General features: G+C 55.0%; 1 protein-coding gene across 1 annotated transcript in view; it reads left to right on the top strand.

Moving 5' to 3' along the window:
• WNT3 (Wnt family member 3) overlaps nt 1–25,323 on the top strand; it is a 42,275-nt gene that overhangs the window by 10,165 nt on the left and 6,787 nt on the right. Inside the window, exon 2 of the mRNA XM_081162055.1 lies at nt 22,846–23,087. Coding sequence (XP_081018181.1) covers nt 22,846–23,087 — 242 coding nt within the window. The remainder of the gene's footprint in view (nt 1–22,845; nt 23,088–25,323) is intronic.

Raw genomic sequence — 25,323 nt, 5'->3', positions numbered from 1 at the left:
CCAAACCAATTCTCGTGTTAGTATCTCTGACAGGGATAAGTGTTTACTTCTACAATTCAGTATTTAGCTTTATTTCTCCCTGAGGCACTAGCATGGTTTCTCCTTTCAGATAAAGATTCCTGGCTCTTGGGAAACCCAGAGTCAAGCTTGAAGCTCGCTCAATCCATCCTTGCACCTGTATTGACCTTGACTTTTCTCCTTCACCTTGATCCTAATTTTCTATTTCATTTTATTATTATTTAATTCCATGTGTTTTATATAGGCTGCCTGAGGGCAGGCACTGTTTTGTGCATTGCTGTGTTCTCTGTGCCTGGAAGGTACATAGTAGATGCTCAATAAATATTTGTTGTCTTTGGACTAAATATTTGCCTTAAGCCACTTCGGATCCTGTCTGGAAAAAACAAGGTGCACATAAATTTTTTTAAAAATCTTGCTATACTGGGGAGTTGGCCCTGACCGGAGAGTTTGGGGTTGCAAGAATTCTGATCAGTTTCTTTCTGTTTCTGTATTGTCAGCTTTCCCTCCAAATCTACAAAAGCCTTGTCTTCAGGGAAGTTGCCATCTTTTCTCTTTTCCATGATCTGCTTCATTCTGAACTTGAAGTTGGTGCATAATTTTCCTCTTGGGACTCTGTCTTGTTTCTGGCCAATGATTGTGTTCCCTCTTTCCCGGCTCCCTTCACATCTGGTTCCTCTCACCTCCCCTTGCCCCGGAAGCCAGCCAGCACTATTGCTGCCCTTCTGCGGTGACAGAAAGCCCTGGGAGCGTCAACCCTGTCTCTCCACCTGGGCTGCTCCCCACACCCTGGTCCCCCCCCCATCCTCCGTTGTGAGAACTGCTGGCACTGTAGGGCACTGAGGGGAAGGTAGAGTAGAGGGAGGCCGGGCCCAGGGTCACGCAGGACAAGCACCAGGGTCCTCACTGCCAGCCAAGCCCTTCCCATTAGCAAAACCCTGGAGGGGCACTGGCTTGGCCTGGGAGGTGCCAAGCCTCCATCTGCCGATGGAACCTCAAAGAGGGACAGAGGAGAGCTGCCAGCAAGGGAGCCCAGGCGTGCTCTCAGCTCTGAGTAGCTTCCCACCTCCTCTCTGCTTCTGCCCTTGGCGGCACCTCTGGAGACCACCCCTCCGAGCCCCTTGACTTCAGGGAAGAGAAGGCCTCCCCACCGGCCAGTGGTTCTCCAACTTAACCTTAAGTGTTTTGCCCACTTCTGGGCTCTGCAAACCTCAGCCCGGGGTCCATCCCATCAGGCCAGGTCATGCTGCTAGGGTGGGTGCCCCTAGGCCTGAGAGGTGGTCAAGGGGAGGCTGTTTTCAGGGTCTGGGGATAGAACTTGGGGGTTCAGAGAATGTCCAGTGTGGAATGAGTTGGGGAGCAGGCTGAGGCTGGGGGCTGGCTCTCCCGTATCACTTTTCTAGCACAGAGTTCCTTAGAGAGCCCCCCTTCCAGGTGGTAAATAAGGTATTTGACCAAAATAACATGATAGGAATGATTTTTTTAACTTATTATTGAAGTCTACATATAGGCAAGTACATACATAATAAGTGTATAGCTCACTGAGTTGGATATAATATATTATATTTAACAGTTTGTTAACCTGCCATGAAACTTTTCAGTATTGGGCTCGTGGTGGGTGAGCCTGCATTTAGGGTTCTCACCCAGGCCCTGTATGTTCCTGCCGGGCTCGGGGACTGGATGGGAAAGGGCCCTCCAGGCCTCACTGGAATCTGGAAGAGGGCTTCCCTTCTCCATCTCTATAGTCCTTCCTTAGCAGGTGGACTGCCATCTACTTTAGCAACACAGGCTCCTTTGTAGTCTGTTGTCACCGCTTCACTTCAAGTTTCTATTTGTTAAACCGGGACCTTGTCTTACTCATTTTCGCCTCAGAGGATCTTCCTTCATGTTTGGTGGGTTTTATGGTTTTAAAATGGTCCGATCAGAAGAGCATTCAGCCAGGAGCTCTGACTGTGTCGTTCCACACTCCTCAGCACGGCCCAGAGGCCCTGTGGGATCTAGCCCCTTCCTAACTCTCCCCCCTAGCTCATCTCCCACCCCCACATCCTCACCCTGCAGCCTGCTTTCACCTGTCTGGGTAAAAGCATGGGCTTTAGGTGGGGGGCATCAGTCTCGGGCTCTAGATGGTTCTGCCTTTAATATCTGGGTGACCTGAACCTCTCTGAGCCTCAGTTTTCTCTCTGTAAAATGAGGGCTACTGTGAGACTTAGCACAGGGTCTGGTCCTACATGTTTGGCCATTGTTAATCTCTTTTTATTACTTGTGTTGTTCGTACAGTACCTCCCATCTCCAGACCTTTGCGATTGTCCCTGCCTTCTCTTGGAATGACCTCTGTGAACTCCCATTCATTCTTCAAAGGACAGTTCAGATTCCATTTCCTCTGGGCAGCCTTCCCTCAGCACCTGGCCCCAGCTCAGCCCCCTTCTGGGTGTATCTGTTTTATTGACTAGACTGTGAGCCCCTTGTGGGCAGGACCAGGTCTCCATGATCTTTGCATAGCACAGGACACACAGTAGGTCCTCCAAGGTGTGTTGTGGGTTGAGGGTTATCTGCCAGTCACAGGCTCAGTCTTCCAACCCCAGCTGGTTCCCCTGGCTTCAATGAGGTCCTCCTGGGAAGAAGACCTACTGGCTCTTGTTACTAGTTACCTCTTCATGTGTGTCTGTCTTGTCTTCCCAACTAGAGTGTCAGCCCCTTGAGGGTAGATTCTGCCTTATATGTCTTTGTATCCCCAGGGAGCCTGAATATTGCAGGAGCACAGCTGGTAATTCTGTTGGTTGTTGGCCAATGAGCCTGGCTTCTTCCCAAGCAAGCTATGTCTGGGTTCAGCTGGTTCCCACTCCCTGGGATAGCATTTCCTTTCCCTCATTCTGTGATTCCCCAGAGGGTCCAGATTTGAGCTTCTAGCCTCTGTCCTGGGAGACAGCTTGGTGGTCCAGAGAGAGGGTAGGCTTTGGGCCTAAATCGGCCTTGGTGTTAAACTCAGATGTGCTACTTTATAGCTGTGGAACTGTGGGTCATTTCTTTAAAATACCAATTTGTTCATCTGTAAAATGGGGGTAAAAATCCTAATCTCAGGGCAGTTGAAATGTGAAGTTGAAATGAAATAGTACACAGGAAAGGAGTTAAAGGTGAGTAAGTACTGAATGGATTAAGGATTTCTGAAGGTCATTCCAAGGTAGCAAAGGTTATAAAAATATTCCATTCCAGGTCAGGGTTCTGTGGAACAAAGATCTGAATTCCTTCCAAAACAGAAAAGGCCACACTCAGGGAAAGCCATACCCTTTATCTTGGTTTGTCCCATCAACTAACCTGTGTGAAGAAAGAAGTGAGTGATGGGCATGTGGCAGAATTCTGTGACTCAGTGGACCCAAGAGAACATAGACTGTAGCCTGACCTTGTGTCCTGGTGTCCTGTTCAGCCAAAATGTTCACGAGGACCTCAGTTCTCAGAAAGGGAAGGGTGCAATATTCCCCCTTATCTGCAGGTCTGTTCTCCATGGTTGCAGTTACCCATGGGCAATCGCGGTCTGAAAATATTAAACGAAAAACTTTAGAAATAAACAATTCAAAAGATTTTTGATAGCCCTAGCTGGTTTGGCTCAGTGGTTAGAGCGTCAGTCCTTGGACTGAAGGGTCCTGAGTGTTATTTTGGTCAAGGGCACGTGCTGGCCCCTGAAGGGCGTGTGCAGGGGCATCTAGTCCATGTGTCTCTCTCACATCGATGTTTCTCTCTCTCCCTCTCTCTCCCTCTTCCTTCCACTCTGTGAAGAGCAATGGGAAAAATATCCTTGTATGAGGGTTTAAAAATTTTTTTTGATATATTGATGTTTCAAGAGATGAATATACATAACTTATTACAGTATATTGTTATAATTGTTCTATTTTATTGTGAGTTATTGTTAATCTCTTACTATGCCTAATTTATAAGTTAAACTTTATCATAGGTATGTATGTATAGGAAAAAGCATAGTATATATAGGGTTGGTACTCTCTGCAGTTTCAGGCATCCCTGGGGGTCTTGGAAAGTATCCCCTGTGAATAAGGGGGACTGCTGTAGATCAATCGTGGTACCTGTTAGAGTTTTTACTGGGCTTCCAAGGCCTGGTCTGTGTGTGCTTATTATGGCCGTGGTCAGTGGTTTAGACACTGGCCATGACAGCCCTGCTAAACACAGTGAGTGAGTTTGGCTGGGGTACCAGGAGGCCTGGGTGGGATGCAGGCTGAGCTCCCAACCTTCAGGCTAGAAGGGCCTGCTAAACCATAGGAAGAAACTGAGGCACAGAGAGGCCACGTAATACATTTTGTTCTTAAAAATATTCTTGGTTGCAAATTGCTAACATTTTTAAATTATGTGATACTTGACACACATGAGAGAAAACATACCATATACTATACAGGATATAATGACAAAATGAAAACCTGGGCCACACCCCACCCCTGAAGAACCAGAATGTGATCAAGGTCAAGAAATCTACCTGTGGTCTCTTCCCATCCCATCCCCCATCTCCCTCCAGACATGACCACGTCCTGAATTTTACATGTTTATTCCATTACTTTAAAATAGCAGTTTTTCTCAGCTAGGAATACCTATCTGATATAGATTTCATTTTGCTTATTTTTAGGCATTATAAAATTGGTTTATACTAGATGCAGTCTTCTGTAATTCGCTTTTCTCCCTTCGTATTATGTTTCTAAATTTCAGACTGTGTTATTGGATATTACAGGAGGTCCTTCATTTTTCACAGCTGTATACTAGTCCATCACCTGAATATCCCACAATTTGTCTCCTCCATCACCAGGCAATGAACAGGTGCCTCAAGGTGCCCACAAGGGAGAGTACTCATGGGGGACCTACCGGGAACGGAACTTTGGGTTGCAGGGTAGGCGAATCTTCTGTTTTGCAAGTTGATGCCAAGCTGTTTTCCAATGAGGCTCTGCTCATTTGCTTTGACACTTGGAATCAAGTGAATTTATTTTTGTCAATCTGGCAGCTATAAAATGTGACCTGTGGTCTTTGTTGATAGAGATGGGGCTGCTGTAAGGTTTCAGAGCTGAGAGCAGCAGAGGCAGGGCTGGGACCCCAGTACTCCTGTCAACACATGTGTTTGGAAGAACATATGGCCTGTGTCTGGTGTGTCTGATGGGAATCCTCCACAACTTTAGGCTCTCGTCCCTCAAACTCCTCTTATTGTCTGTCCAAGGGCCAGAGGGGATCGCTGGCATTTGGTGACAGGCAAACTTAGCTAACGAAGCTGCAGACTTGGGTCTCCTGCCTCACCTCTCCACCTTCGCCACCTCCTCCCTTTCTGCTCCTCAGCTGCACCCTCATGGGCTGTGAACACCCTGTCCACTATCCAGAAATAATGCCACTTCTGGGAGGGCCCAGCCCACCCGAGCCAGGGCAGATTTCCCTCCTGGCCCAGCCCCCTGCCCTTGGTCCCCATGGGCCACCCTGACTGAGTTACAGAATAACATCTCTCAGGTGCCACTTCAGGGAAGACCAGTAGATGAATTTTACCTTAAAGCTTTATGCAAACACTGGGCTCCTTCCCTCTGGGAGAAAAGAGCTGAGCTCCTCAGCCCACATCAGAAAGCAGATGCGGCAGCCGTCTCCTGCTGGGTCTCTGTTCTCAAGGCTGGGCCCCTGGTCAGGCTCCCTTCCTGCCCCTGGGGAAAAACTCCACTTCCTTGGGCCTCCACTATGAAATAGTTTTCCCTATGGAGAAACTCTTTCCTATCACCTTTCCACCTGTCCATGACCTTCCCAGGATTTTTCCAAATCCTTCCTGGGAATCTCCCAGCCTGACCTTCCCTCCCTCTTGCTCAGCTCTTCTGTACACCTTTGGGGCCAGAGCAGGCCCTCACAATGTGCTTCTTACCCCAATCCCACGAAATCCTGCTGAGAAGGGCTTCTAGGGTCAAATAAGTTTGGGAAGTGCCACCTGCTGCTTCCGGCCTCTTGGTGTTAATGGTGCTCATTAGCATACTAGCATCTCATTAGCATTTAGCAACAGAGAGGCACTGCAGGGATGACCCTTGTTTTCATTGATATAATCTGTTTTCCAAAAGTATTTAACCTCTGAGCCCTGGGTTCTTCACCGCCCCCCCCCAAGTAACAACTATTACCCATTTGGAAAATATGATCTAGATGATTCTCCTGCCCCTTTCATATGTCACTTTGTCCCTGTGGTGTTATTTTTCTCAACAGTCTTGCTGTGATTCCTGACTTTTAAATCATCCTATGTGAACCAGTCCAGCCCACAGCACCCATTCCAGAGGGTTGAGTAGAACGCATGCATGAATGAACAAATGAAGGAATGAATGAATGAATGAGTAGGGCGATCAGCCAAGGAGTCAGTCCAGCTGAATCTCCTCTGCCGTGAGGCAGTCAGGCACGAGGCCCAGCTGGTCTTTGTACCCTGGGGACTCAGGTCTGTCTGGCCAGTGTCAGACCCTCTCTACAGTATTTCCACAAAGCCTACCCCCGTCACCTCTGGTAGAATGAATCACTCTTCCACATTGGGCCTCCTGTAATTTTCTTTTTAGGCATCTGTCTCCCTGTGAGACTGGGAACCCCTGCAGGGCAGGCACCATGTCACACTCACCTCTCTGTACTCCCACAAGCCGGAGCTCGGTCCCCAGCTGCCAAATGATGGATCGCTCCTCTGACTCCTTCCTGAGGAACGGTAGAGCACTGTGGTTACGCCTGCAGGCTCCGGAGCCAGACTGGATGTGTCTCTAACTCCCAGGGTAACCTCAGGCAAATGACTTAATCTCTGCACTTCAATTTCCCTGTCTGAATGGGGGCGATGATAACAGTATATCCCTTACAGGGTTGTGGGTAGGATTAAATGAGTTAATGTGTGTAAAGCACATGAAACAGTGCCTGGCACTGAGAATGGCACTGGCCTGTGTTAGACTTACAACAATAGCCACCACCATTCATGGCATCAGGAACTGTGATAAGAGCTTTACCTACACTATTTCAAGGACTCCTCCCTCCAGCCTCTTTAAAGCAGGTGATACTTACATTTTTCCGATTAGGAATCGAGGGCCCCTGCACGGTAGGTAGCAGGTGGTAGCAGTGGGCCAGGACCCAGGTGAGCGGGATCAGCCAGTCCCGGCCTGTGAGCATGGATGGTGCTGCTTACGCTCGGGGCTTGGGTAGCTCTACTTTTCACCTATAATTACCCCACTGAGAACTGATTCAGTTTTGTGTGTTTTTGTGGGTTTTTTTTTAAATCCTCTGTCCTTCCCCAAAAGTTGGACATCCATAGCACTGCATGATCAGGTCTTATGTGCATATATGTGCATTAGAGAGAGTGGTAGCAGGTGAGAACGAATTATTTGAGAGACTTGGGGTTACCAGAACCTTCTTGGTAGACCCAATAAGATAGATACTTAGGCAGCACTCACTTTAAGACAGATGGTGGAGAGTCTCCGGTGAATCCACAGTGCTGCAGAGCCAGCCCAGAGATCCCGGCCTTCAGCTTGGTATCACCGCCCCCGGCACCCTGTCCAGGGCCCTGTGTGTGCCCGGGAAATGTTCGCAGGCAGGACACCCATGGTCGCTTTTACCAGGTAGGTTATCCAGCTGAAAGACAGAAAACTTCCTGAGGGTTAGCAGCCAGAATTAGGGATGGTCATAGGGGCCTCAGGAATGGGGGGCATCCCTGACTTCTGAGGTGAGCATGCAGGAATCCCTTCCCTGTGGGCCAGCTGGCCTTCTCGGACCCCACAGACTGACCCCAATCTCCCTCCTTAGGAGGGGAACCCCAGAAGTCAGAGGGTCCAGTGTTCTCTTTCCACACTGGCCAGGGCTATGTTCTAGCACCATCCCCAGTCTGGCCACACAGCAGAGATGTGGGAGCCTTGGGAGAGGGGCTAAGTGTGGTGACATGAACCAGGAGGCTGTTTTTCTTGGAGCAGAGGTGGTTGGATTTCATTCTGTGCAGGGGAGCAGCTACTCCCTCAGCACCTGAGGACAGACACAGGCGTCAAAGTGGTGGCTCAGACGGACAGAGTAGGTGAGTAGGTAAGATTTCCCACCACATGTCACCAGGTGAAGATGCCCATGAGTGGGAGCAGCCGCTGCATCTGGCAGAGGGAGCGAGCGAAGGGGCCGAGATCTTTCCAGCCTGGGAGAGGGGAGGATTCCCAGGAATTTGTAGCTGCTCCATCAAATGCTTTGGCTTCTCAGCCCCACATGATCCCACCTGAACTCCCAAACTGGACAGAGCCAGTGGGTGTGAACACTGAGTCCTATGGCCTCCCATGGACCTTGGTTCTGGGGCAGATGCCTCCAGTGTTCCTCCCAGGCTCCTTTCCAGGGGACCAGCCCTGCATAGGACCTGGGCGTCTTTCAGGCCAGTGGTAGTCCCTGCTTCACTGCCTGTGGGATTTGAACTCATTGGCTGGGACCTCGGGGCCTGGCCTCCTTCCCTCTTTGCTCCTTGAACTTCAGTGTTTTGTGTCACGTTAATGTTCCCAAAATGTCCTCCCTCTTCCTTTTCCCTCAGGGCCCATAAAATCCACCACGAGGTCTTGTGGGTTACCATCTCACTCTATGTCTTCCTTCACGTGGCCTCCCTGTTACCACCAGGATGGTCTGTGAGCTGGCTGGTCTCCCTGCCCTTGTCCTCTGTTCCTGTGCACGTGGCCTGCTCCTCACTAGGTGCCCATTCAGTGCAGAGCACACAGTGGGTGCTGAATAAATGCATTCTACTGGAATGAACTGGTTTCCACCAGAGGGTGGGATCTAAACCGAGAGCAAAATAACAACAGGAGTGATCTGAGTCAGACAGAAAGGGGGCAGGGGTCCAACCCCACCCCCCCTCCCTGGCTTACGGTCCTCTGTCTGAGCCTCAGTTTCCTCACTAGTAAAGAGAAAGTATCTACCACTCGGGGCTGTTGAGAGGATTAGCCAGGATGCTCTGTGGGGAAACGCTTTGCACCTGGAAGGTGCTGGAGCATGTGTCTTTTCCCCGGACCTCTCTTGGGAAATCAGTGTCCACATTTGTTAACATCTGTGGGTTTGGCTTCTTGGAAGAGGCCCTGAAACCACACGTCCTGTCTCACACACAATCCCTACAGGTTTCCTCTCACCCCACCCCCGTGGGGACACCTTGAGTGTGGGCCTGGCCTTGTCTGACATAGAGTGAAATAAACCTCAGGTGTGGAAGATCCATGACAACACTCAAAAGAGAAAAAGATCAATAGGCAGGGCCCTGGTGTCTGAGTTTACAGGACTGTAAATCCAGAGAGCAGCCTGAGGAGCAGGACAGACCTGAGTATTTCCTTCCCCTCCTCCTCCAGCCCTTCATCAACATGCTCCTCACAGACCTTGTCCTAATAAATGCCTCCCCTCATTGCTTTATGAGCCGTGTTGGCACCGCCGTTTCCTAGCTGTGTGACCCCGGACAAGTTACTTAGCCTCTCTGAACCCATGTCATCACCTGTCAAATGGGGATAGTAATGAGCTCATAGGGTTCTTTGGCAAATTAAAAGATATAGCCTGTGTAAAGGGATTTACATGGCTCCTGGCACCAGTCAACGCTCAGTAAATGTTGGCTGTTATTATTAGTAATAATAACCATTCTGAGTGCCCCCGCAAATTGGTTCCCTCACCGCCTTACTTAGGCAGAGTTCAGAAATTATTTCCTCAGAGCCTTCTTAACCACTCTCTACCCAGATAACTACACCCCGCGTTGCATTACTCACCATCGGGTCTGCGCCCGTAAAAGCGTTCCCTTCACTTCAGTGTCCCCATTACCTCATCTCCCCAGAGTGCTGTGGGCACCTCCTCCTGGTGACTCTCGCCTTCTCTTAGGCCAGGGTGATTCCTGAGGGAACCTTAACCGGAGCTAATCTGCTTTGATATGCCCCCCCCCATATTGAACACATGTCCTTTTTGTAGAGAAATTGATCTTTGTAGAGAAATTGATCATTGAAAGTCTTTTTACCTTAAATGTTTGCTAATGTGTGTGCGATGATTTTATCTTTTCTGCCCAATGTGTTTTCCCCTGTAAGAAATTCCTTTCTACTTTTGTCATGGATGTGACTAGGACACAGGATTGAAAATGCAGAACTTCCCTGTGGCACTGCATTCCTGTGGGGATCAGCTGGGTCCCGTGGGAGACAGGGTGCTGGGCACAGTGAGGGGAGGGAGCAGGGAGTGAAGAGAGACTAAGAGGAGGTGACAGACGGGAGGGCTCCCCCATGGACTGGTGGGGAGAAAGCATTTCCAGTGAGAGATGAGTGGGGAACTCCGAGTCCTAGACACACACACACACACAAACGTAGCTGTGGGCAAGAACCCAGAAAGATGGAGAAAGGCCTTGGTACCTTGCACCCCAAGAGTGTTTGTTGGTGGCTTGGGTCTCTGCAGAGAGAATTTCCATTTACTCCCAAACATGTTTGCCAAGCTAAGAAAAGTGAGCTGGCAACCAGGAGGGAGGGGATCAGAACAGAAAAACCAGGGGGTGCACGGGAGGGTTGAAGGCTGGGGCGGGGGTCACCAGGTAAAGCATTAGGTTGCAGGAGGAAATGAGTTCTTTTGAAACAGACTTTTTATCTCGTCCTGTCCAGTGCATGTTAGCGCGGGTGCTTAGCGCACCGAGAGCAGGAGCGCGGGGCCGGCTGAGGTTCCGACCTAAGCGTGTCAGTGGCGGGGCTGCCCGACCCGGGCCATCAAAACACCCGCTTCCCCGGCTGTGAAGACGGAGACCCGCGGGCGAGGCCGGGAGAGACCATGGGGGGGGGGGGTAACTTCAGGAGAGGAAGTGGACAGAGCCTTGGTTGGAAAGGATGGACAGATGCTGCGAGCAGGAGAGGGTGGGGCCCCCCGACGGCTGACGGAGGGCTGGGGAGCCCCCGCGCCCCGCCCCGCGCGTGACCGTGGGCAGGTTGGAGCTTTGTCTGTGACCTAGGCCAGTGCTCCCCCACCTTGCCGCCTCCTAAAATGGCGAAAGAATGCCACAGACGGCGGGGAGCACCCAGGCCAATTAAATCCGTTTCTCTGGGGGTGGGGCCCGGGCATCCGTAGTTTTAAGTCCCCCCACGCGTCATTTGTGGCGCAGCCAAGGTTGAGAACCAGTGACCTACCCTTTTGGGCGCTGCATCTTTTATTGAGGTCCTGCGTGGACCCGGGATTCAGCTCCTCAGAGGTGCTGAGTAAATGCTGCGAAGCCCCGACGCCCGCGGTCATGGGCCCTGGAGAAGAAAGGGCCGAGGGGGCGACGCAGCGACCCCGCCGGGGAGGACCGGGCGGCGGGCGGGACGTGGGCCTGATGGATCTGGAGGGGCGCACAGGAGGGAAGATGTTGGGGCTCGCTTGGCTGCCTCGCCCGCGGATGGGGAGGGGGCCGAGAGGCAGCCGCCGCTTTGAACTTGCGGGGAGCCTCCCTCAGCGCGCGGGCGGGGAAGTCCAGGTGCCGGCAGGGCTGCGCTCACCTGCGCGTGCTCGGGGGGGGGGGGGGGGGCGCTCGCGGGAGCGCGGGGAAATACCCACCTGGGGGGGAGGCGGCGCGCACGCGCCCCGAGCGCCCCGCAGCCGCAGCCCCGCCCGGCCGTGCGCACCTGCCCCCCGCCCCCCGGGGCTCCTGCGCCCCGCTCCTGCCCTGCGCGGGCTTCCAGGAAGACCCCGCGAGCTGGCTGGAAATTGCATTGTTATTGTTTCTCCAAAGTTTTATGAAAATCAGGAAAACAAAAAAATAGCAGGACTATGCATACGGAATGCACTTCTCCCGCATTTTGCCGCATTTCCTCCACTCCCTCCCCTCGCGTTCCCCCAGCCCACGCGCGCACACACGCTTTGTTTTTGCTGAATTATTTGGAAGTTATACTCATCATGACTTTTCGCCTCGCATTTCCAGAATCTAAGGATGACCCCGTGACCACATTCCATTATCAATAACAAAATTATTAATGCTTCCTAATGATCGAGATTTTCCCAGTTATCCTCAAAATGCCTTGGTGACTAGGACTTTCAAACTAGGTTCCAATTTTTTATTGTTATGTCTCTTAAGTTTATTTTCCTCTAAAACACACCTCCCCTACTCAACACACACACACACACACACACACACACACACACACACACACACACACATTTTTGAGAGAATAACACTGATTTTTTTTTTTTTTGGACACTGGTTTTTTTGGAGAGTTTGGAGGCCTGTAGCCTTGTGGGCCGTCCCACATTCTGAATTTGTCTGGTTGCTCCCCCCCCCCCCCAGTGTCATTTGGGTTGTTCCTCTATCCCTCATGTTTTCCTGACACCCAAAAGTTACTACTAAAAGCTTGGTGAGATTCCGGTTAATCTTTGGCCAGAGAATTTCCTAAGGACACTGGATACCCTGCAGTTTCCTAGACTGCGCTCCAGAGTCTGATTCAGCAGGGCTAGCTTTGGAACCCAGGTGTCTGTATTTTTCAAAACCACCCCAGGTGATCTGAGCACCTTGGTGCCACAGCCTGCATCCCTGACCCTAGCAGCAGCTGGCAGATGCATGTCCTTGCTCTTCCAAAAGGTGTGGTGTAAGGAAGTGGGTGGGACAAGTCGACAGAGGTGAAGTCCTTGAGTCTCCAGCCCTCACCAGGGTGGGTGGTCAGTGCTGTCTTGCTGTGAGGCAGGGTGGGTGGCATCTGGGCCCCAGTAGGAGACAAGGATGGGCTACCTGGGGGCAGCCTAGATCCAGGCTGAGCCGGGTGCTCTTGCAAGACCAGGAGTGTCCCATGTACATCTCTGTGCTCCCAGCTCCCAGCACAGGGCCTGGCCTAGTGTTACTGTTTGTTGAGTTAAGACACTCATCAGGCTTGGCTTTTCAGAGAGTGAACTCCCAGCAGAGCAGCCCCGCTTTCCATATTCCCTCCTGGGCTTATTCCTGAGAGGCAAACAAAGCATTTCCAGACTGTGGAACGAGCAGCTGTGTACTAAGGCCTAGAGAACTAGGAGAGCCATCACCTGCCCTTAGTTTGTCCTGGCGGCAGCCTGTGGGATCTCTGGGGGAGGGGGTTAGGACAATGGCTGGGGCGCAGGACTGCTGTGCCTGTTGGTTAACCAGGCACTCTGCTCACCATACAAAAATGAGTGAAATAATTTCTCCTCTCAAAAAAATTCAAGTTTAGCGGACAGAGAGTAAATGGACAATTCAATTGAATGTGCTTAAGGTTACTGCTGAGTCCGAAGTAAACAAGTGTTCTGGGCAGGCTGTGTTTTATCTTTTACCAGAACTGGGCTTGAAGGGTAAAGGAGTGTAGGAACCCAGCAAAATTCAGGCCTGGGAACCAGCAGACTTGGCTCCTCAGAACAAGCAACTGAATCCAGTAAGGACCTCATTTCCTCACCTACCAAATGGGAGGCTAACCCCTGCCTTACAGTACTTAGGGGCTGGGGGAGCTGGGAAGGGGAGAGGTGTTGCCAGGCTGAAATGAGCTAAAGATGCAAACGTGGTTTAGGAAAAGTTTAAATTAGACTGTGACTGGAGTGGGAAGCAAAGAAACAAATCGCAGAGCCCCAGGGTAAGGGATGTCCAAGCTGAACTCAACTTCAAGGCCCAGCTCAAATGTCACCTCCTAGGAGATGTCTTCCTTGCTGTTTTCAGTCCCTCTTCCCCTCAGCACTCCCGTTCCTCCTGGCTTCCATCCCAAATGGGATCTCTCACACTCTGCCCCTGACAGCGGTCACCTGCAGGAACATCTCTCCTACAGGAGGGGGGGCCTAAGAAGGGCCCAGGCTCTGTTTACAAACAGTAGGCAGGCGATGCGGTGCTGAATGAAGCCCCAGGCCTCGGTGTAAGGGAGACAGCGTCCGGCTGGGGGTCAGGTCTGGGCTGTACACCCTGTGCTGTCTCCCACCAGCGGAGGAGCCCTGGGCAAGTCGCATGTTTCTCTGGGCTTCCTTTGCCCTGAGGCTCCGGACTGGATAATGCCCGTTTCCGCTCAACTTTGATGTTCTGGGGCCTGATACTGCGCTAGAATAAGCCATGTGTGTGGTGGTTTACAGAAGGCCTTACAGCCTTCCTAAGGCACTCTTATGTCCTGTGTTGTTCCCCGCCCCCCGACCCCGAACCCCCTCCATCTAGCAAGAGAGCAGCAGGAGAAGCTTCTCAGGCAGAGACTTTCATTCAGGGCCTTTATAAGCATCTACCTTGTACCCAGTGAGCAAGCACTCCAGACACACCTGGCCCCACCCTGGTTTCTAGAAGGCTCCATATCCTTCAGTTGGAAAGACTGGGCCCATTGGGAGAGAATTTTGATAGAGTCGCCCAAAAGTGACGGGCAGGAGCGTTGTGATCCCAGGCCATCATTTTAATGTCTTTGGGCCTCAGTTGCCTCATCTGTGAAATAGCATATCAACCCTTTACACATCTGAGGCAGAGGCTGGACCGCAGCTTCTGGCTCCGAAGGGCAGGACTCTTTTGAGCTCACCTGCGAGTTCTCAGCTGCTCAGCAAAGCAAGTGCACGTGGGAGCTTTTTCCACCTGTAAACATTTGTCCACCTGTGGCCTTGGTGCCTCTCAGGAGACCCTTTGGGGGTCTCAGGAGTGAGGTCTCGGTGTGCCCCCTGGTGAGTCTTCCTGGACCACCTGCTAAAGGCAGGGAGCCACAGCTCATGTGTCCTCCCAGGGTGCTGAGGGGACACAGCCCTGAGGACAACGAGAGCTGAAGCTGCTGACAGGCTGGAGCTGCAGAGCCCCCTGCCTCCTCTCCCCCTCCTTCTCCTCGGTCCCTTCTCTCAGGCTTCCCCCACCCCCACCCCTTTCTTCCTCCCAGTTCTCCCCCCCCCCCCAGGTCTGACCATCCTGCTCGAACTGCCTCCCAATTTGGCTGAAGGGGACAATCCCTCTCTCCGGCCCCCTCCCCTGCCTCACTCTGATCAACTCCACTTTCCTATGAAATTGAGAGGGAAAAAAAACCCTCATGCTCACAACACAACAAAAACAGGTTTAAACATTTTACAGGTTTCAACATTTTTCAGGCCGCCCTGTCACATCTTATCAGATCAGCCGGGAGCCGCAGGCCAGGCGCTCTGGGAGCTGCTTTGGAGAACAGAAGCTGTAACATTCCAGCCAGGCTCTGCCCCGCCCTCCCCTCCCCTCCCCTCCCCTCCCCTCCCCTCCCCTCCCCTCCCCTCCCCTCCCCTCCCCTCCCCTCCCCTCCCCTCTCCCCCAAAGAAACATCCCCCAGGGCTCCCCAGGATGGAGCGCAGGGCCGCCACCTCCACCCCTCCCCTGTGACTGGGAACTCAGTCTTTGCCGGCGGGACCCCTTCAGCTTTGAGGGTCTGCAGACCCCACACCCTCTCTCCAGCCCCTCTAAGCTCTCAGGTGGTCTTAATTCACCTCCTCTGAGGGTGCCTGGGGCCCTGAAAGAAACCTCTAGAGTCAGGGCAGGAGGGGGCCAGCCACTCAGAATGTAGAAGCAGCCACTTGGCCAGTAGGGCCAGTGAGTTGTGCTGGAGAGTTTAGGGAGGGAGAGGAAGACAGGATAACCCCCTCCCCGCCGTCCTCAGGGGCTGTTCCCAGTGGGAGGGGATAGCTTTTTACTTTGCTTTCGATTTTTTAGGGTGTGTGGGTTTTTCACCCATGGTACTGTGGGCCTCTAGACTGTAATAACCCCCTTTCCCTCACATTCACCCCAGCCCCCCACCTTTCTTTCCCTGCCACACTCACTGTGACTCTGGTCACACAGTACAGGTGACAGATCCAGAAAGGGCTGACCTAAGTCCAAAGGCCCAGATTTCAGCCAAGCCAACCTGAGGAAGAGGCCCAGACCCTGGGCCCAGGGCGAGAGGGAAGAGTGGCCTTTGCCACCCCAGGGTGGGGGGAGACAGGTGAGGCTGGGAGGTCCCATCCTGTGCACAGGAGGACATGGCTGTGGACTGAAGGTTCAGGATGCAGGGCGGAGGGAGGGGACAAACGTGGAAGAGGGAAGGAGCGGAGGGAAGGAGAGCAAGGTGACTCACTCTGCCTAGTATGTTGGCCATGTGCCTTGGTGGGACCTGATCAAGAACATCGGGAAACAGCAGCCAAACCTGGGCGCTTAATGCCAGTGTTGGCAGAGCCAGGCCTGAGGAACCTGCCTCCTGCAGGGTTTTCAGAAGAGCCCTCCCCACCTCTTGGCCTGAAGTTCTAGCCTGTGGGTGTGAGGTCCTGGCCCCCATCCTGGTGCCCTCCCTCCCAGGGGAGCCCTGCGTCTCTGGAGCCACCATGAGGTCCCTCCCTTGGCACGTGACATTCAGCATTCCACCACGAGGCTCCCAGTTGTCTCATCCTTTCCCGTGTGCCCACTGCGGGAGAGGAGGCCTCAAGTATCATTCTACTCCTAGCTCCAGGACAAAGATCCCCAAATCTGAACTTCCAGCCTTTGCCTTCTCTTGGGCTCCAGCTCTGCACCCCCAGCACTGCCTGCACATGGGGCCTGGAGGGCTCACTAGCCCCACAAAATTCCTTCTCCTTGTTCCCAAACCTATGCCACCTCTGAAGTTCCCTTTCTTGGTTGACATCATCTCCATCTTCCCGGGCACCCTTGGTCCTCCTTCCTTTTGTTTCCCATGTGACCAGTAGTTGTCCACCTTTACTCGCTGCCTCCTCTCTGCTCCCAATGCCACTGTCCTGAGACCACAGACCCTGATGACCCAGATGGGTGGTGCTCAGCCCCAGCTGCCCAGTAGGCTCAGCCCAGAGCAGTGAAACCTGTCCCCCAGAGGGCTGTTATGTGCAGCCAGGCCTGAGGCTCCTGAGCCTAGACTGTCACACTGGCCTCCCCACTGCTTTCTCAGCCTTTGGTCTCTAGTGCTCTCCGGCCTGGTGGTTATTTGGGTTTTAAGTTACAAGGGCCTCAGGACCCTCTGTCACTCACTCATGGCACCCAGACCTAGTAGGTGCTGGAAAAGTGCCTGTTGGTCTGGTACTGACAGATGCCTCCTGGTCTGGGTGCCCCGTGTGTGTGGCTTAACCTATCTGTGTTCCCAGGCCTGGTGCTCTGCCCAACTCAGTCATCACTCAAATGTGTGCTGAGTGAACAGGCAGGGAATGCGTTTGTTTATCAGGGAAAGATTTTAACCTGCTCTCCCAAGGGCAGGCACCTCTAGTTACTCCACATAATTACTGCCCTCCTAAGGCCCCAGTCTGCAAGTCTGGGGCTGAATCAAGACGGCAAGTCCAGCAGGAGGCCTGGGCCACCCTGGGTTCAGAAGCTCTAAAATTGCTTCCTTATTGACTCCTCTCTGGACCCTGGGTCCCAGCTCAGCACGTGGACCCCTTCCACCTCTTCCCTCCTCTCCCCTCTCCTCCCCATACATAAACAAGGGTGCCCCTAGCCCTGCTGGAGACACATGAGAACCAGGTGGCCCATCCATGCCTGCTGAGTGAAGGAACCAGTGGCTGATGGGAAAGGTCCACAGAGATAGCCCTGCTCCTCTGATGAAAGGCATCTTCTGGGTTACCTAGGCCTGCTCAGTGGACCATGGGACCACATGAGCTCCTTTGGACTCAGAAGCAACTCCCTACCCTTGACCTGTACTGAGAGGGGTGCTGGGTTGGATTGGGAAGTCATAGAGCCGTGCCTAGCACCCATGGAGCCCATGTGTGCTCCAGGGAGGACTAGTGGATGGGCAAGGAAAGATGGTAGCTTGCAAATTTTGACTTAGGTCCCTCCTCTCTTGCTTCATCACAAGCACCCTGCTGAGACACCGAGGCCAGTGGCCCCTGGTCAGGACCCGTGGCCTCCTGTGTCTGGAGCGGTGATTGACACTCTGGGTTGCAGCTCTTTGGAAGCTCCAGGATGTGAATGCATCAGGGCCCACCAGGCCCTACCCCTGGCCTGCCCCACTGGGCATGTGCCCCTGAACTTGTCAGGTTCCCCTTATGACACCCATCCGCCCTGAGTGGCCTCTTGACCTAAATGGAAGGGTAGTAGTAGCCTTAAGCTCCGAGGCCAATGCTTAGCTCTTCACTAACTGCCCATTTTTTCAAGCTTTTCCTCCCTTTTTGTAAGTTTCTGTCTTGCCCTAGGCCAAGGTGGGGCCCCTCTGATCCCAGGAGTGGGAAGGACACCTGTCAGTACTGTCCAGGAGCCAGCAGGGGACAGACGGTGCTGTTGGATAGAGGTGATCAACCTGGGCCAGGGGTGGAGTGTGATGAGGCGATGCACAATATTTAATCAAGTCCAGCCTGTCTGGAGCGGGGATTTTGCCCTGAGAGGTCAACATGGAGGCCTCACAAGCGCCTGGTGCTTGTTGGCACCTGCTGCCCATCGCCTAGCTGCCTGTCTGTCCTTAGCCCAGCTGCATGGTGGGTGGTTGGGGTGGAGAATGAGCTTTCTTTAGGGGGAGGGTGGCAGGGCAGGGCCAGGAGCTGGGTATAAATAGCCCCTGCCCAGCTGGGAAGGCCTGGCAGTGCCCTCCACCGTCCCCCTCACCAGCTGCCAGTGCCAGGCGGGTCCCTGTCTCCCTGGGGAGCCTAGCCATTGTCTCAGGCCCTGACTGTAGGAACTTCCTGCGCGGAACCGAGGAGTCTTGTTCTGTGTGTAGGTGGAACCTCCGGCTGCCCGGAGGCCTGGGGAGTGGGAATGACGGGCGGCAAGGTGCGGGCGGGCAGCCTGGCCTTCTGGGAAAGGGCTTGTTCCTTCAGTCCTTCCCTTGAGATTCAGCACGTTCCTATCATGTGCCCGGCCTTTTGGTAGACCCCACGTGCTCACGTCTCTCTGTGGTGTGTGGGTGTGTTACGGAGGGGGTGTGGAGGGAGCATGGAAGGAGACACCACCTCTGTCCTCAGGAAACTTAGCTGGCGCAGCCAGATGGGAACAGTTCAGTTCAGCACTTTGCCATAAGGTTTGAATAGGGAGAGGCAAAGTCCAGGGCAGGAGAGGGTGCTTTTGTGCGGAGCCCATGAAAGTCTTTGGAATGGAGGCGACCAGGAATCAGGGCTGAAGGACCGGTAAGGTGTCTGCCAGGCTTGGGCCATGGACAGGTGCCCCAGGTGGCGGCCCGGGGTGTGCAGGGGCAGGGGGCCCAGACAGCTGCGCTGCAAGCCCTCAGCGGCCTGGACAAATCTAATCAAAGCCACTCGCTTTGGTAGGAAGAACTGAGGAGGTTGACGCTCACTGTGTGACCTCCCCCAGGGGACCGTGCATTTCAATAGAGGGGACAAGGAGCTGGGAGTTAAATGAACATGAATCTGAGATGGTAGAACTTCAGACGTGAGTGGTGCGTGGGTAGCCGGTTCAGGTCAGGGGTGGCAGGGCACGTTTGGGGGAGGGCAGCTATCCTGCAGAAATCAATCCTGGGCCGCAGCCTCATTAGCCCCAGCACCCGCCTGCAGCGCTAAACCTTCATCCGCAGAGGCTCTTGCTAATTACTGGCAGGATGGCCAGATCTGAGCTAACACCCCTGACTGCAGCACCACGGACACATCTTTACGCCCTTGCCTTTGCCCTTTGGGTCGCCTTTAACAGTCAGACAGGTCGCACGTCTGTTTAGCCTTCCCCCCAGTTAGGACTGAACTGCGGGATGGGCCCAGCTTTGCTCTGTTCCAAGGCATCCTTTCCAGGGATGGATGGGAAGGGGCTCTGAAAATGTGATGTGCTTTATTAAGTCAGGGATGGGAGGGCAGGAGGAATGACATTGATGACAGGGCAGGGGACGAAGTGCTGGGGACAGCCCCTAAACACATGGTAACCACAATGAACGCCATTTACTGAGCGCTTCCTATGTGCCCAGTGTTTCATATCATTTATATTTCCCATTATGTCTGTTTTACGAATGAGGAAACTGAGGCACGGAGAGGTTAAGTTGCTAGAGATCAACAGCTAGTAAATGGCAGAGCTGGATTTGAACCAAGGCAGCTTGGCTCCCGGCTACACAATTGGTTGGATCTGGGCAGGGGGTTGGGGGAATGAGGGAAATAAACTCATCTCTGAGGCTGGGTGTCATTCTCAGAGGACATCGCACTTGGAGTCAGACAAACCCAGGGTCTGAATCTGGCAACTTCTTTCTGTAAGTCATCCAACTTCTCTGTGCCTCAGTTTCCTCATCTGTAATATGCGATGAGATCACATCCTCACAGAGCTATTGTGAGGATTAAATGAGATAACGGATGAAGAGCCTGGCACACAAGTTCTAAGTAAATGGTTGCTGTGATTATTGCTGGTGTTGAGAGTGACTACAGAGGACAAGGGAAATCTGCTGGGTTGTAGGAAGGACTCAGCCAGCACGGTCTTGGTGACTCTCAGGGGAGTGGAGGGGACCATGGCATCTCCAAGCCATGCCAGCCCCAGCGCTCAGTGTTCTGCTGGGCCGGGCAGGCTGTCTGGGACCCTGTGGGAGGGATTGGGCGAAACTAGGAAGCCCCATGGAGGGTTGGCATGAGGAGCAGCCTCACCAAGTGGAAATGAAGTGCCAGCAGGGGCTTCCCCACCCTTTAGCCCCCTTCCCATGCAGTGGTAGCCAGCTAACCAGGCTCCGTACACCCGGTTGTATGGCCTTGGGCAAGTCACTTCTCTCTGGGGGCCTCTGCTTTCTCATCTGTATAATGGGCTTTGAACTCTCTCAGGGCTCCTCTCATAGGTTCTGATACTGATCCAGGGCTCAGCCTCCCACTTAGCTTGAGGGTACCTAGGCCTGCAGAGCAGAGGCTGGGAGGAGAAGGAAGACGAAAAGTAATGGGGGGAGCGCGGGAGGAAGGCTCCCTAAGTGCCCCTTGGGCCCCACTTTCATCTCCTGGAAGAAGGCAGGCTGGAGCCTTGGGAACCCGGCTTGGCTGGTGAGCAGACCAATAAATGGGGAGTGACGTGGGGCAAGCACTCCTGGTGCCAGAGGAGATTGTGGGACAGGCCAGCCCAGGTTAGAGTGTCCAGAGAGGATGGGAGGCTGGGCTAATGGACACTGCAGGGCCAGTCCACACCTCCAGGGACAGGCAGGGCCAAGGCACCTGCAGAAGGGACATTGGGGAGTACTCTGGCCAAAGGGAAGGGACAGGAGGCTGGGAATTGGGGGCCAGGTCTCCCCGTGCTGCTCTGGGATAGTCAGGGGCCAGGCCAGGCCATGGGGAGGGGGCGGGTAATCACCACCAGACTCCTTTAGAGAGGCCTTAATCACTCCACACTCATGACCACACAGTGGTGGCCATGGGGGTGGCAGCGTCCTCTGTCTTGCCTCAGCTTCCCTCTCCAGCTGTCCCCATATAGGGCCTGGGTTCTAAACGTCAGAGGCAGGAGTGGGAAAGGCCTGGGCTTCTTCCCAGGGGGTCTTGCTCCTGAGCCTGCCTCCCGGGATGGCGCTATGCTGAGCCATCTGCACTGAACCTGGGCTCAGTTTCCGTCCCCAGCGATTGCAGGGCTGCTGGGACAGGGCTGGACATGCTGGTTAAGAGCACAGGAGAGGCAGCCTGAACTGGGAGGGAGGCTGACACGTTGCAGTTCTGCAGATGGGCAGGTTACTTAGCTCCCTGGCCTCAGTTTCCTCATCTATGAAATGGGATGGTAATAAAATTCCTCTCTCCCAGACTTGCTGTGAGGATTACGTAATGCGAGCAGTCAGAACCAACGCAGCACATAATTAGCAACAGGGGTTTGGTTATCACTATTAGCACACTGACCTGTCTGTAACTGTAAACAAGCAGGGCAAGAGAGGACACCGGCGGGGCCGTCAGCTGCTGTGGGCATGAGCCCATCAGAGGCCTCTGGGCTGACCCGCTCCATCCCAACCAGGCATGGAGGGCTCAGTGTTGAGGCCGAGGGTGCAATAGGCCGGCCTGCAGCCACCCCCACCCCCGAGGGCCCAGACAGGCAATGCCCAGGAGGGAGGGTGGCTCAATGGGTTTGCCCCATGGGCCCTGGAGTCGGAAGGCATGGGGTCCAATGAGCAGCTCCTTAGCAGTCCTGTGGTCTGGGCTCTCAGCCTGTGAGGTAAACCGTCTGAGCACAGGGCTGTTGTAACGCCCTTCCTAGTCAGAGGGTAGTTATAAGGACTCGGTCAGGCAAAGCCAAGGAAAGGACAGCCCAGTGCCTGGCACGGAGGAATTCAGGAATAGCCATGCTCTGTGGTAAGTCAGGCCGCAGGTTGCCCTTCCTTCTCTTTAAAAGGGCTTGACATTCAAGATCTGGAAATGTCTCATAAATGTCACCATCCAAACTCCCAGATCTGGTCCTCCAATCCCTGCCCCCAGAATAAATAGAAAAATGGGGGCCCCCTCATCCCTCTGACAACTGAGCCCAGAGTCAGCCTAAGGTGGGTGGGCACCACGCCTCTCCATGGTGCCCATTAAGAGCACGTAGTAGGAGCTGTTAAATGGCAGGCATTTGGTTCATCCCTGTCTAGTGCAGAGAACTTGTGTGGTATTTCCCCATCTGCCCGGGGTCTTATGGACCCTCTTCCCAAGGCATCTGACATCACTTTGTGTGGGGGACCTGACTGCTGTGTGCAACCTCCCTTGACTCCCGGAGAGGTTGCCCAGACCAATTCCTTGTATGCCCTTCAGGGAAACTGGTCCAGAGCCTGGGAAGGACTCGACCTGGGCCCCAATACCATCTTCTACTCCCGGGTTCTTTTCATGGAATTGCAATGGTCCCCAAGGGCAACCACAGAGGTTTCTGCCGGTCCCCATGCCCTTGCAAGCTGGGTAAGTCCATATCAGAGGGCTAACTTTGCCTGGATCTGAGCGCTGCCCTTCTAGAGCTCTGCCCTTCGAGGACAGCATTCAGGTGCCAGGTTTCTCAGGGCATGGGTTCAGGCTCACGGGCCCCCCGGAGAGCTACTGAGGAAGAAATGATGCCCATGATGGGCTCTGTGCTTTGTGCCTGCAGTGCCACTGTCCTCTGTGTGCCCACAGGTCCCTGGCCCTGGGCCAGCAGTACACGTCCCTGGGCTCTCAGCCTCTGCTCTGTGGCTCCATCCCAGGCCTGGTCCCCAAGCAACTGCGCTTCTGTCGCAATTACATCGAAATCATGCCCAGCGTGGCCGAGGGCGTGAAGCTGGGCATCCAGGAGTGCCAGCACCAGTTTCGGGGCCGCCGCTGGAACTGCACCACCATAGACGACAGCCTGGCCATCTTTGGGCCCGTCCTTGACAAAGGTACTGTCTCTGGGCGGGGTAGGAGGTGGGTGGGGGTGGGGTTGGGAGACCATCAGGATGAAGTGACTTCCATCTCAGGGTGCCTTAGCTCAGAGCGCAGGGTCCCCAGGGGAGGGTGATAAAGCTGGTCACAACCCGGGGCCTCCGTGGAAAATGGGTCAGGTCCTTCTCTAGAGGGACCCAGGTTGTCACCATGGCTGCCACACCTTCCCAGGTGCTGTTGGGAGCTGGGCAGCCTTGCGATGCTCTAGAATCCCCAGATCCAGGGCAGGCTCGGAGGCTGCCGCCTTTCTTCCCCCTCAGCTCGCACAGCGGTAGCCCCAGGCTTTGATGTGGACATTTGTGACATTTCCCCAAGGCTGTGTTAAGTGCTATGCAAATGTAGCTTTGGGGTGGGGTGGGGGCACCGTCTCCCCTATATCCCTCCCATATAGAAAATTCTGGAGCTGAGAAAGCTGCCGGTGCTGGTGGCACTGCATCGCTCTCAGGTGCTTCCGTGAGAACTTCCTGCCGGTCCCACGCCCCTGCAAGGTGGACGCGCCTTGGATTGTGGTGGGGCACAGGGAGTGCTGGCCTCTGGGTAACTTCCTACCCATCTTGCAGCCTGGGAGGCTCACTGGCTGCACTTCAAATGAAGGGAGTCACACAAGGTGACTTCAAACAGGAAGGCCCCTGATGAGAGGGGTGAGGGGACAACTGCTCCCTAGAAGGTTTGGGCCTGAAGATGGGCAACTCTGAGAAACTGAAAGTGGCCCGGAATTTAATGACCCCAGAGGGCCTCCGGGGAGCCATCTCTCCTTTTCTACAGCAACTTTGCCACCCAACCCCCTGCGCCCCCCCCCCCCCCCCCTCTAGGGGAGCCGCGTTTACAGCCAGAAGGAAAAGGCCTCTGGGAGCCCGGAGGTCTTGGCGAGGAGGGGGCGGGTGTCGGCGGAGAATGGGTGGGGGGAAGCTGACCCCCCCCTTTTAGAATGCAGTCCCCCTTAACCTGAGCCTCAGGTTCGCAGAGTAAGTCCGCCCGACAGGCTATTGTCCTGGGACCGAAGGGCAATTAGCGAATCAATGGATGATGGTTCTGTTTACGCTTCTGTTACCAAAGCTAATTATTCCGTGTTTACACAAAAGGTTTGGCCTCTAATTGGGGCCAAGTGGCGGCGGTTTGCATTTCAAACCTGATCTCGCTGGTGTGTCAGTCTGTCCGCCTTCCGGTGCCCCACCTCGGGCCAGGTAGCGCCGAATCCAGCCGCCCGGCGTCTAGACGCGCTCCCCGCCCCGCTCGGGCACCGGCCGGTGGGAACCGGGCTCGAGCTAAGGCCGCTCCCGGCCGGGCCTCGCGGCTCAGATCGCCGCTCAGGTTCTAGGACGTGCCTTCGTCCCCACATTGCGGGGGGCAGCTCTGGGTTAGGTGAGGGGCGAAGAGTCAGAGCCCCTGGGAGTGTGATGAAAGCGCAGAGGTCCCCGGGAGCCCCCGCCCCGCGTCCGTAGCGACGGGTGGGCCGCCGGGGGTTCACCTCCGCCCCGGCTTAGAGACCAGGACCACGGGGGGTCGGTCTGCTCCGGTCGCGCATCCTTCCGCGGAGGCCCGGGACGGTCGCCCCAGGGTGGGGTCCTCCGGGGGCGGGGACCTGGGGCGGGGCGGGGGCGCGGGGGGCGCGGGCCGGGGGGCTGAGGACCGGCGGCGCGGGCGGCGGGGCCAGCCCGGGAGCGCTGTCCCCGGGCGGGGGCGAAGGCGGGCGCCCGGAGGGGTGCGGGCGGCTCGCAAAGGGCCGGAGCGCCGCCCCCCGCCGCGCGGCCCGGCCCCGCGCCCGCTGCGGCCGCCGCGCATTCACACGCCCTCTGGCCATTCGGCTGCGCGCGGGGGCGGGGGGCGCCGCCTCAATGGGGATTTCGCGGGCCGGCGCCGGGGCCCGGGGCGCGGCCCGGCCGCGGGAGCCGCCCGTTGCTACGCGGTGGCGGCCGGCCCGGCGTTCCGGGCCCGGCGGCCGCATTATGCGGGTAATGCGGTGTGACACCGCTCGAACAAAGGCGGATTGAGCGGCCCAGCGGGCCCCGCCGGACGGGGACCGGCACAGCGGGGCTGTCAGCGCCGCTCCCAGGCTAATCCCCGCCCCGCCCCCGCGTCCCCGGGGCTGGGAACCGAGCGCCGCCCGGGGCCTGGGCGCCGCCGCCGCCGCGAGAGGCCGCGAGCTCGGCCGGAAGCGGGGCCCTCGCCTTCGGCGCCCCCCGCCCCCGGGCG

The sequence above is a fragment of the Miniopterus schreibersii genome (genome assembly GCF_964146895.1).
Source record: "Miniopterus schreibersii genome assembly, chromosome: 16".
Taxonomy (NCBI): domain Eukaryota; kingdom Metazoa; phylum Chordata; class Mammalia; order Chiroptera; family Miniopteridae; genus Miniopterus; species Miniopterus schreibersii.
The sequence above is the reverse complement of the archived record's forward strand: the minus strand, read 5'-3'. Positions and strand labels throughout refer to the sequence as shown.